Source organism: Xenopus laevis, chromosome 2L, assembly GCF_017654675.1.
Source record: "Xenopus laevis strain J_2021 chromosome 2L, Xenopus_laevis_v10.1, whole genome shotgun sequence".
Classification (NCBI taxonomy): domain Eukaryota; kingdom Metazoa; phylum Chordata; class Amphibia; order Anura; family Pipidae; genus Xenopus; species Xenopus laevis.
Genome location: NC_054373.1, coordinates 13,668,289 through 13,681,316, shown reverse-complemented (window position 1 = coordinate 13,681,316; position 13,028 = coordinate 13,668,289). Strand labels below are relative to the sequence as shown.

Below are 13,028 nucleotides of genomic sequence, written 5' to 3'. Positions count from 1 at the left end.
AAAAAAAAATTGATTTAAAATGTGCACACCTTGGTCAGGAGGTTGGGGAAACCATGGGCTGGAGGAGCAATTTCAATTTGCACTCCAAGCTTTCTTGGAACCAATGTAATCTGTTTGGAAGTACTTGGACCTGGGGAACAGTTTTAGTTTGCGCTCCATACTTCCTGATCAAAAGCGACGAAAATATTTGTTTGGAAGCCACAGTTGAAAGGAGACTGGGGGAAGCAGTTTTAATTTGAGAGTTGTAGTTTTACAAGAGCTTGATGTTTGCAGGTATGGATTTATATTGTTTCTTTCCCACTAACATTGGGGATACAGACTTTCTGCTTTCTGGGCCTAATATTTTCCTAACGCCAGCCCTGCTCACTCAGATTTTAGCAAGAGAATATGCTGGTGCAAGTTATGTATCCCAGGTGTGTAGCATTAGGGGCTAGGATTCAGTTACACATTGCTGCTGTTTAGTTTTCCATAAATAGTTTTCATTTATTTATTTGGAAAGACAAAATTGCAGATATCTCCTCTAATATTTGCATTTCTACTTAAGTACATTATCAAATGTACAGATAAAGACTCCCATCTCTTCACCAGGGCCAATGTACTGATAGAAATGCTTTGAGCAGATTGCTGGGAGCTGCCTCTAAATGCTTTTATTCACTGTGTAAACCCCCGTCATCCAAACAGATTGGCTTTATAAAGACAGTTTTCTGTGGATTTCGCAGTCCCCATAAGCAGATTGCATGAAGGGTGAATAGTCGATACAGACAGTCTCTTATTATTTGGCTTTAGCTGTATACGGACCTCAGCCTTTTATGGAGCAGATTGCTGGTGGGCTTGGGTGAGTGATAGAGACCCAACTGATTACAGGGCTTTAGAACAATGTGGAATTGGAAATCATATCAGGGCATCCGGAACTGACAGATGCAAGGAATAACTGGGTGTTGTGTTTACTTCAAAAGCCCTGTATTTAGCCTGAATTTGGAAGCTCGTTAGCAGGTAGATGTTCATAAACCCTTTTGATACTGAAATGTAAACTTCATTTTTTTCTAGAATTGGTTCAGTTTTCCAGCAAGAAGTTGCTCTGGAGACAGTAGGCAGCACTCCTGTGCCAGCCAGGTAATGGTTACTTCTGACAAGTTCCTATGACGGCAGTCGCTTCCTAGGCTACTAATTCCTGACTACAGAAGAAATAGACTCTGCAGTTCTGCAGGGGTGAGGGCCAGGTCCGGACTGAGAATTAAATTAGGCCCTGGCATTTCAGGTACACAGAGGCCCACTCAGCCCACATAGAGGCCCAAACAGCCCCATCAGCCCACTAAATACTGACTTTCAATGGGACCTTATAGCAGCCCCTCTGGCATGTGCCAGAACCCACAGATTGCCAGTCCGGACCTGGTGAGGGCTTGGAGTGTAGATGGCCAAGTAAGGCCCTAATTAAAGAGATACTGACACCAGGAATTAACCTTTTTACAATGATCATAACATTGTCTTTGATTGCTATTTATAATTTTGCCATAAAAATATTTGCCTGATGCTTTACATTACTTATATGATCTCCCATGTTCCTCTATGAGGGGGCTGCCATATTTGTGGAGCATTAGTCTGTGCATGGCACTGCCCCTCCCTGCCTAGTGCGATGGCTGCATATGTGGAAGCCAGGACTGCCGGATTTCAGTAAGGATATGATTTACTGGCATGTATAACCCGACCCCCAGCCAACTACTATATTTTAATGTCTTTGCGGCAAAACGGTGGTTCACCTTTAAGTTAAGGTTATAGAATGGTAAATTCTAAGAAACATTTTAGTCTGTCTTATTTTTTTTGTTATATTTTATAATTTATTTGCCTTTTTTCTGACTCTGTCCAGCTTTGAAATCAGGGTCACTGACCCCATTTAAAAAAACAAACGGCTTTGTAAGGCTACAGATTTATTGTTAATGCTACTTTTTTTTGTTCATCTTTCTATTCAGACCTCTCCTATTCATATTCTAGTCTCTTTTCAAATATATGCCTGGTTGCTAAGCTAATGTGAACCCTAGCAACCAGATTGTTTATAATGTAAACTAGAAAGCTGCTGAATAAAAAGCTAAATAACTCAAAAAACACATATAATAAAAAATTAAAACCAATTTAGAATTGTCTCAGAATATCACCCCCTCTACATCGTACTCAAAGTTTACTCAAAGTGGTCTTGTGTATGTGCCAGCTTTTCAAACTGTTCAGAAATTATTTTTGCCCATTCTTAATTTTCCCATATCCTACAGCTTATTCAATTAAAATGGTATTAGGGCTTTCAGTGGCATAGCTTCCCTTTCCTGTGCCCCCTTCATGTCACATTACTGAGACCCCCTCCCTCCTGCACCCACAAGCAAATGGATCTGATGGCATGGTTCCAGGCAGAAGAGAAAGGGTGCTGGGGGTCCTTTCTGGGCCCACCTATGGTTGCAAGGTCTGCTGGTAGGTAGTTAAATGAGAAGTCTAAAATAGAATAAGGGTAGAAATGCTGTATATTGTATACTAAACTTACTGCACCACAAGCCTAAAACAAATGATTTATGCTTTCAAAGTTGGCCACAGGGGGTCACCATCTTGTAACTTTGTTATACATCTTTGCAAGACCAAGACTGTGCACATGCTCAGTGTGGTCTGGGCTGCTTAGGGATTGTCATAAATGATCAAAACAGCACAAGTCAAATAATATCTGCCAGAAGCCAATACAACAAGACTGATTAATAATCATAATATACAGACTGCACTGGGTCCTGTGTTGTCATGTAATCTATTGTGGATTTTATAGTTTTTGCATTGTTTAATACAAACTTTCTTCAACTCTGCAGAACCAGTGGCTGCAGCAAAATAATCTTCCAAATAGAATCCCAGTTTATATGTTTAAATCTGGCTCCATGATCTTTGTCCCTGCAGCTGGAGTTGGAAACAGTAAAGGGGATGTAAAGGCAAAATAAAATCCAAAACAAATCTCTACACAGTCGCCAACTGCTCTACAGGGAAACAAATAAAGCTGCTTGAGTTCTGCATGGCTGGGAAGTAAGACGGGGGCTCCCCCTGCTGTTCATAAGTATGATTGTTTCCCTGCAGAGCAGTTGGGGACTGTCTGACAATTCCTATCCACAGCAGTAAATGGAGAATTTCTCTGCATACAGTCAGGTTTTTTATAAAAACGGTACACATTTTTAAATTAAAGTATATTGGAGATGGCTTTCTTTTTCATTAAAGAAAGTAAAAATGGGATTTTATTTTTTAGCCTTTACATGTCTTTTAAGCCACTGAGGGCTTTAACTGGCCCATTGTATTTGTTGCTTTGGGATCATTTTCCTTCCTGTATTTTGCACCTGGAGAATACTTTGTGTATTTTTAGCACAGCTTATTGTACATTATTTCTTCAATGTACAGGATCACCTGAAAAATGGAATACGACAAACTGGATTTGCTAAATAGAACCAGAATACATTCTGCTTCCAGGAACTGTTTAACCCCAATCCCCAGCGGCTTCCAAAATGAGACAAGTGAGACATACGAGATGCAAATATCCATCGGAGATGGACTCTACGTTTTTGGATTTATTGGTATCCTAATTTTGTTGAAGTCACTGCTGACCATGATCAATATGGTAGAAGACAAGCCTAATGATGTTTCCTACACCCTTCCAAAGCACAAGACATTCACGAGCACCACGATTCATTATCAGAACAAGTATCCAGTGTTAGATCAGAAGGAGAGTATTCTGATGACACCCCCCAACTCACCTCATTTGTTTCAGGCACGGAACTCATTTTTACCCTCGCTGACTTTCTTTAGTGGGAATAGATGCTTCCCTCCCTCTAATCTTGCTGTAGGAGATCAGGAAAATGAATTCCGGTGTACATTCTCTAGCCCCCAGGGCAGCACTAAATCTCTGGTTTGATCATGCCTAGAACGCTCTGATTTCCACTAAAAATGTTATTTTATTTGTGTTATTGAGATGTTGTCACACTTGAGTTGCCGCACTGTATTCTTTCTATTGGAACCACTACATATTGGTTACTGTTAAGGAATCACCACTTTTATGTTCTGTATGTTCATCTCACTAAACAGATTCACACTGTAACAATAATTAACATCAGTTGTTAAAATAAACAATGAGAAGAGATTTGTGGGACTCATTTGATAGACACTTGGTTATTGAGAATTGGTTCTTTCTTGAGACTTGAGTCAAATTTGTTAAAGGAGAACTGAACCCTAAAAATCAATATGGCTAAAAATATCATGTTTTATATAGTGAACTTATTGCACCAGCCTACATTTTCAGCTTGTCAATAGCAGCAATGATCCAGGACTTCAAACTTGTCACAGGGGGTCACCATCTTGGAAAGTGTCTGTGACACTCACATGCTCAGTGGGCTCTGAGCAGCTGTTGAGAAGCTAAGCTTAGGGGTCGTCACTAATTATCCAGCAGAAAATGAGCTTCCCCTGTAATATAAGCTGATGCTACAGGTTTGCTGATTATTAAATTCTGATGCTAATTGCACTGGTTTCTGTGCTGCCATGTAGTAATTATCTGTATTAATTACTAATCAGCCTTATATTGTGACATTTCTATTCTATGTGTCCTGTACATTGTGAGTGGGTCCCTAAGCTCAGTAAGTGACAGCAGCACAGAGCATGTGCAGTGAATCAGCAGAAAAGAAGATGGGGAGCTACTGGGGCATCTTTGGAGACACAGATCTTTACAGCTAAAGGGCTGTGGTTGCCTTGGGCTGGTACAGAAGCACAAGACATCATGTGCAACATTTCTATCTTACTTTTTTTAGTTTAACTTTCCTTGTCTTTTAAAGCTAATTATAGACAAGGGGCTGAAATTGGGCCACTGAAAATCATCCCCTACAGGGGGTATTGGTCTCTTCACCTTCCTGCCAGCTCTGGGGCAGGCACACTTAAAGGGGGGGGGGGGGGGGGGGGTTCACCTTTATGTTAACTTTTAGTATGTTATGGAATGTCTAATTCTAAGTAACTTTTCAATTGGTCTTCATTATTTTATTTTTTTTATAGTTTTTGAATTATTTTCCTTCTGCTTCTGACTCTTTCCAGCTTTCAAATGGGGGGGGTCTGACCCAATCTAAAAATAAAAGCTCTGTAAGGTTACACATTTGTTATCGCTACTTTTTATTACTCATCTCTCTATTCAGCCCCTCTCCTATTCATATTCGAGTCTCTTATTCAAATCAGTGCATGGTTGCTAGAATTATTTTGAACCTAGCAACCAGACTGCGGAAATTGCAAACTGGAGAGCTGCTGAATAAAAATCTAAATAACTCAAAAAACTAGGGATGCACCGAATCCAGGATTCGGTTCGGGATTCGGCCTTTTTCAGCAGGATTCAGCCGAATCCTTCTGCCTGGCCGAACCGAATTTGCATAATTCGATAATTGGCCGGATTTTTCACAAAGGATTCGGGGGTTCGGCCGAATTCAAAATAGTGGATTCGGTGCATCCCTACAAAAAACACATAATAGAAAATGGGAAACAATTGCAAATGGTCTCAATATCACTCTACATCCTACTAAAAGTTCTTTTAAAGGTGAACAACCCCTTTAACTGATTTTGATACAAGAATGCAAACTTTGCTTCTTTGCCAAAATCGGCCAAGGTGCAGGCACGAGAGGAGGCGAATGCCTGTGTAGGGGCATGTTCAGCCCCCGTCTGAACTCTGTGATTCCCAGCATTGAGAGTTCATTCTGCATGTATGTTGGTATGTATCTGTGTAGTGTGTATGTATTTACAGAGGGAAACAATTAGGCAGGTTTGGTGGGTGATGCTAGAGAGGACAGAGTGTTTTACTTGGACAGATTTGTTTTGTACCATCCCAGTGAATGCCAAGATGGCACTCTCAAGCAAAAAAACATTACATGTGTCTTATTTACCTGCTATTTCTATCATTGAAGTTTTCCTCAGTTCCTCCAAACAGTTAGTGGTGTTTAGCAATCAAGGAGATTCAGTTGGAAGAGTCTTAAATTCTGAGACCAGTTCTAAACAAATGTATTTTATTGCTCTGTGTAAGGGTGGCAGGAACAAGGTGAAGCAGAGCACACGCTATCTTCACAGAGAACGCCTGGTGCACAGGGTAGAGAGTACGGCAACCCCCAATATATAGTAGAAATAGAAAAACTCTGGCACTCGAGGCAAGTGAAATGCAGGGTTTCCCCTTGCTTTTTATTCCTTGTGCAGACGTGCAACGTTTCGGGGTGACCCCCTTTATCAAACATTTATACTGACATAGTGCAGACATTATAAAGAGTGGTCCTCGTCCCGTGGGTGCCCATTTCCTTAATTTAATCCGATCGTTTGGCCCTAGGGCCAAACGATTGGATTAACCCTATATCACTCTGCCTTTGGTGGGCATATCAGGTGAAGATCTCCTCGTTTTGTGATCGTGCCAAACGAGGGGATCTTATCGTGTATGGCCACCTTTCATTGCTCTGTGTAAGTCGATCTTGATAAAACTTGTTCTGACTGCTCAGCCATATGTGAGGTCTTGCAGGAGCACAGAGAATTCCTATACACTGAATGCACACATATTATAGCAGTGTTATTGGGTGAGTTTGTACTTGCACCAAAGCTGTGGTTTGCTCCAATTGTAGGGCAAGTGATATCCATTGAGCACATTTACTTCCATGCAAGTCAGTGTATGGGACTTCTGTGAGTCCTCGCATCCAATGAATGAAATGCAGACATGAAAGAGACCTTGGACTTCAGCTTATAGCCTTTGGCTGCTATAAAATAGAAAATGATCACAGCCTCCAGCACTCTTCAGATTTCTTCCATCTGTGTCCTTCTGTGAATACCAGAGATACGATCAAAATTCAGAGAAGTGCACCTTTAAGCCGTCAAGGTTTATTATGTACAAAGCAAACAAAATATTAAAATGATATAAACATATAATTTAAAAGTCTATCAAAACTTGTCTTTTTATCCATGATCCGTTGCAACACGTTTCCAGCGACTTGGCTCGTCCTTGTATGTAGAGGAAAACCTGGAAGGGAAGAGAGATTGTGAGCACCGCATTTTATTGGCTCTGCTGTATGTAAGAAACTTTGAGGTGGGCGGGACTAGAACGCATCCATAGCCAATTAGAGCATCAGACTTCTTAAAGTACTAGACATCTTGGTATTAAATCTGTAAATAATTCAGCAATGCCAACTCCCTAGACCAGATATCCTGAGCTGTGTACTTTGTCTAAAGCGCTGCATTTCTGAGAATACAGAACCCAATGCTTACAGAGCACTGGAATTCAGTTTGCACTTTGTAGGCCCCGAAGATGTTCCTTCTAATTTCAGTTTTGACTGAGCAGTTCTCCTCTGTCAGAACATGCACTGGCCTTAAAAAGTCCGTCTTACAAGCACACAGCCAAGAGAGATCATTGGTGGGGACTGTTATGTCTTGGGCTGCCAGATACAGGTAGGGGACCGTTTATCCAGAATGCTCAGGACCTGGGGTTTTCCGGATAACGGATCTTTCTGTAATTTGGATCTCCATACCTTAGGTCTACTAGAATATCATGTAAACATGAAATAACCCCAATAGGCTGGCTTTGCCTCCAATAAGGATTCATTCTATCTTAGTTGGGATCAAGTACAAGCTACTGTTTTATTATTACAGAGAAAAAGGAAATCATTTTTAAAAATTTGATTATTTTGATAAAATGGAGTCTATGGGAGATGACCTTTCCGTAATTCGGAGCTTTCTGGATAACTGGTTTCCAGACGGGATCTCATACCTGTACTGATATTGGCCAAACATAAGAGCCGTAGCCAATACCTTAGTCGTCTTTCTTGTCCATTTCCGCTTTTTCTGCCATTCCCTCTTCCTCTCTCATTTCCTCTTCCTCTGTCATTTCCTCTTTCTCGGCTGCCCTTCTCAGTCTGGCTTCTCGCTCCAGCTTTAACGTTGCTTCCAACTTCTTACTCTGGTATATCTTAACCCCAGCAAATGCCAGGCATAGCAGGATTGTTTTTGCTGCTAGAATGTATAAGAGCAGAGGAAAATTATCCAAAGCCTGCAAGTAAAAAGATGAAATGATTATTTACTTACGCTCCAATCTGAGACTTGTTCCCTTATGGGGGAACCTACACACTGGTCTCATATGGGGTTGGGGATGAAAATGCAACACAAAAGGGAAAAAATGAAATGGTTATACATTGTGTTACTGTGCACTGCTCTCTCCTTCATATCATTCCCTATCTCAGCTGAGCTATTCTCTCCATGCCGTCTTGCACTACTGGGGTCATGAGTTTGATTCTGGACTGGAAGTTGTCTGTTCCCCCTATTTCTGTGTTGGTTTTCTTCCCACAAACCAATAACATATAGGACCCAATACACTACGGGGAAGATTTATTAAGGGTCGAATAGTGAATTCGATTTTTTTTTTTTTTTAAAAAAAAAAAGGTTGGTGTCAATTCACACATTTGAATTTTAATCCCCCAATTCAAATGTGAATTCAAATGTGAGATTTATCACCCCTTGACCACCTAAAACCTGCCGAGTTCTGTTGAGCCATTTGGAGATGTTAATAGCCTTCCTGACATTCAAGTTTTTTTTTTCCGTTGGGGAAAACACGATTCAAATACAATTTGAATACGATTCGAATTTTCAGGTCGGAACTATTGGATCGAATATTAGACATTCAAATTTTTTCTTAAATGACCTCCCAGTCGAATAGTGAGCATTTTTGAATTTATTAGAGTAAAAACAAAATTCACATGAATTAGAAGTTTCAACCTTGGCTAAATGGGCCTTCCCCGGGTGTCAAGTTATTCAGTACTCTCCCAAGAATTAAATAAGAAAGGTGCTCCTCTTCAGAAACAATTGCAACATCCTTCCTTTCCAGGGATCCTGTGTTAGAATTGTGGATGCTCAGTATATAACTGTACTCTGCATGTGCAAGTCTAGGAGTCTTTATACACAAAGGGTAAGATGGGGATGCAGCTTCTAGATAGACCCATTGGTGATTGAATTTACTGGCTAATGTGTACATGCATCTGTGTGTGTGTGTTAGGGACCTTAGACTGTAAGCTCCACCTCATACTAAATAAACAGTAAAACTCTTAGTTACCCCTGTACATACATATTGTTTCTCATTGTAATATTCTGCATTTGTGCATCTAGTCCAGTGCCTTTCCTGCACTCATTTATTTCTGCCATTCTGTGGCTACTTACCCTTTTTCCTCCTGGCACTATACTATTCTCTTCCTCTGTAACCCCCTCCTCTTGCTTCAAAGAACAAAGCCAGCCCCCTCCAACCACATAATTGCCTGCCCCTAAAAGTCCCTGGGTCCCAAGGAAGGTGTGGGGGATAAAGCCTGTACTCTACATATACATGGTACCCACAGACCACCCATACAAACTTTCCACCTGAAACCCCCCACTCTGAGGGAATTCTGCAGGTACCTGACCCAATCGCAGGACTCTAATTCACTTACTAGTTTCACTAGTATTTATATGGGCAGACACACTGGCCTGTATTTATATGGGCAGACGCATTGGCCTGTGTTTATATGGGGCAGACGCATTGGTCTGTATTTATATGGGGAGACACACTGGCCTGTGTTTATATGGGGCAGACGCATTGGCCTGTGTTTATATGGGGCACACACACGTCTGTATTTATATGGGGCAGACGCACTGGTCTGTATTTATATGGGGCAGACGCACTGGTCTGTATTTATATGGGGCAGACGTATCAGTCTGTATTTATAAATGCCATTGGGCTCATTATAAGTCACTGATGCTGCTCTAGACTAATAGTAATTACTGGCCAGGGCCTAAACAATTGGATCAATCAGATTTTGCCCAATGCTCAGATTAAATGAAATGATAGAAAAGCTGCCATTTAACTCATACATTGACTGGTGCTTTCCAGCAGGGTCAGAGAGGATGGGCCCTGGCTATGCAGGTTGGTTACATAACAATATAATACTCTTCCGTCTGATTTTCACTTCCTATTTTATCTGTATTTTAGGCTTAGGGCCCCCTGTGTGATGCTGGGGGGGGGGTTCCATAGCAAATACTCCTACCGCCCCGCCCTAAACCAGCCAATAAGGAACATGGAGCTACTTTTGCAAACTCCCATAATCCTTTCCTTCTCTGCTCAATACGGGGGGCAGCTGGGAGTTGTACCCTGTAATAAGCAATGTTGGGGACGAGCTCTTCTTTATCAGAGCGTTGCACTGGGATCGCTCCCCCAAGCCCCTCTGAACATTATACAGCGGCACCACGTGACCAACACTCACTTCCCGTTTCCTACGCACCTTCCAATTAATCTCCGGCATTCTCGTCTCTCGCTTCCCCCGCAGCTCCCCGAGTCGGTCTGTAAAACAGGCGGGGCGTGGCTTTCGCTGATAAAGTTTGGTGACGGAACAGATTTCTACCAATGGGCAAGAACTCGACCTCTGATCAACCAATCAGGCTTTCGGGGCGGTGCTTACAAATATGTCTTGAAGTGCGGATTATTTTTCCAGAAGTTTCGAGGCCCAGGGGACTGAAGGGAACAGGTGATGCTGCCCGGGCTCCATGGGAGACAGGAGGGGACCCAGGAGCCGGTGTATTAAACGGGTTATTACCTTTTAATACGATGTAGAGAGTGATATTCTGAGACAATTTGCAATTGGTTTTCATTTTTTTATTATTTGTGGTTTTTATTCAGCAGCTCAAGTTTGCTACTTTAGCTAACTGGTTGCTAGGCTCCAAATGACCCTAGCAACCATGGGTGTCCTGGGAGGGGGGTTATATCAGGGTAGCATCCCACTCAATATGAACCTATTCATGACACTGTAGAATATAACCTAATTAATTAGGCTTGTATTTGGGTGGGAAGTTCAAAAAAACATTATGGGGCAGATTTATCAAGGGTCTAAGTGAAAATTTGAATTAAACAAATTAGAATATCGAAATTTATCATGTACTGTCTCTTTAAAAATACGACTTTGACCATTCTCCATCTAAAACCTGCCGAATTGCTGTTTTAGCCTATGGGTGACCTCCTATAAGTTATTTGGAGATTGGTGGACTTCAAAGTTGTTTTTTTTTTTTTTTAAACCAAAAACGGCCTATTATTCCGAAGGTTTTTTATTTCAAATTTGACCCTTGATAAATCTGCCCCTTTGTGTTGGAAGTTAAATTTACAAAAAAATTCTTGTAACTACCTGGGGAAATCAGGGTGGGGCAACTGCCGCCTCTTGCCCCCTTCTACAGACACCCATCCTAGCAACCATACATTGACTTGAATAGAAGAGGCCTGAGTAATAAAAAGTAGCAATAACAATAAATGTGTAGCCTTACAGAGCTTTTTGTTTTTAGATGGGGTCGGTGACCCCCATTTGAAAGCTGGAAAGAGTATTTGCTATTGTAGGAAGGCTTTAGGGCAGTGGCAGAAAGGACCCACACAGCACAGTCATTTTAGCCTCACACCCCCCCCCCCAACTTTGAGCAGGAACATGTATTAAAGGGTAAGTTAACCAGTCAGTGTTCCTTTGGGGCTCCTATAGCTGTGGGGCCACTAAGCAGTTGTGGGGTCTGGTTCTGTCCCAGGCAGATATGTGACTCTGCACTTAGTTACTTGGTTATGTTTATATTAGGGATACACCGAATTCAGGATTCGGTTCGGGATTCGGCCTTTTTCAGCAGGATTCGGATTCGGCCGAATCCTTCTGCCCGGCGAACCAAATCCTTCTGCCCGGCGAACTGAATCCTAATTTGCATATGGGGTGGGGAGAGAAATCGCATGACTTTGTGTTACAAAACAAGGAAGTAAAAATGTTTTCCCCTTCCCACCCCTAATTTGCATATGCAAATTAGGGTTTGGATTCAGTTCGGTATTCGGCCAAATCTTTCACAAAGGATTCGGGGGTTCGGCCGAATCCAAAATAGTGCATTCGGTGCATCCCTAATTTATACCAGGCTGGAATTAGTGTTGGCAGAAGAGACACGTGCCGCCGGTGCTATTGGGGGCTCGGTTACAAGTGGAGCGCAATCCGTGTGGGTGGAGCTGTGGTTATTTGGCTGCAGCATGACGTGTGCACACTGAGTGGCAGCAGGGTTTTCAGGGTGGGCGCTGCTAGAATTGCCTTGGGTGCCACTACTTGTCCCGCTTCTACAAAGTGTAAAATAAGTAGCTCCAATTCTTGTAACCCATAGCAACCAATCACCAGGCAGCATTTACAGACTTCCTGTATTAAAGGAAACATCAGGTATCAGAAGCTAGCCCTGGAGCAAACATTTCACTTTTTCTTACATGAACACCAGCGAGTCCTAGTCCTGTAGAGCTTGCAATCTAATGGGCTTATGCACAAGCACAGAGTATGTTTCTGATCTTGCAGTACAGAACAGCCCATGAGCACCATCGGACTGAGCCTCCTACAGCCTACACTAATATATACATATATATATATAAATATATATATATATAATCGCAAAAAGGGGATCAGCACTACTCAGGTCTTAAAAATGAAACAGAATGTTTTTAGTAAAATAGCAGCCGACTGACGTTTCAGCTGACTCCTCAGCCTTTCTCAAAGTGCCAAAGTCAATACTGAACATGTCTTTTAACCACACACTGGCGGGAAACCACCAGCTACCGCTTAGTCACATGATTAAAAGCGAATTAAAAAATCGATTGGGTATATTTCAGTTTGTATTCATCTCTCCTAGCAGAAAAGACTAAATAAAAAACACAATAATATAACAAAATGTGTCCAAATGTTTCACACAAATCAGGGAATGTTCCTATAGGTTATTACTTTTATCTGTTACATTTATACATTGGTTCATTACTGGATTACTCTCAAGGACACCATTTTCGTAAATTAAATTGTTCATGTGAAAATCATTGAGTCTAACACAACAATCTCTCCTTCCTTTGGGCTGTTAAACTTTCACTTGAAATGTCGCACTGACATATTGGCTCTCTGTTGTTAACCCTTTTACTCTATAGCACTACAGGGAGCGACCCACCTCGGGGTAATCATATGTCTTCAACTAGT

The 13,028-nt window shown here is 41.6% G+C and overlaps 1 protein-coding gene and 1 long non-coding RNA gene across 4 annotated transcripts; one reads left to right on the top strand and one right to left on the bottom strand.

Moving 5' to 3' along the window:
• The first annotated feature begins 36 nt into the window (after positions 1-36).
• On the top strand, positions 37-4,144 carry LOC108707871. Its single transcript, XR_001934342.2, has 3 exons — positions 37-273; positions 1,048-1,113; positions 3,409-4,144. It is a non-coding gene; the product is annotated as an uncharacterized LOC108707871 (long non-coding RNA).
• Positions 4,145-6,865: 2,721 nt separating this feature from the next.
• On the bottom strand, positions 6,866-10,454 carry smim11a.L (small integral membrane protein 11A L homeolog). 3 transcript variants are annotated; one of them, XM_018245925.2, is made up of 3 exons: positions 10,299-10,454; positions 7,810-8,047; positions 6,866-7,024 (listed from the first exon to the last, which is right to left on the bottom strand). In XM_018245925.2, the coding sequence occupies exons 1-2, from the start codon at positions 10,317-10,319 to the stop codon at positions 7,811-7,813; spliced, it is 258 nt and encodes an 85-aa protein (XP_018101414.1). In that variant the 5' UTR covers positions 10,320-10,454; the 3' UTR covers positions 6,866-7,024; position 7,810. The 3 variants fall into 3 exon arrangements, with proteins under 3 accessions (XP_018101414.1, XP_041437494.1, XP_041437493.1); XM_041581560.1 differs by having other exon boundaries at positions 6,866-7,021; positions 7,808-8,047; positions 10,281-10,399; XM_041581559.1 differs by having other exon boundaries at positions 10,281-10,395.
• Positions 10,455-13,028: the final 2,574 nt, after the last annotated feature.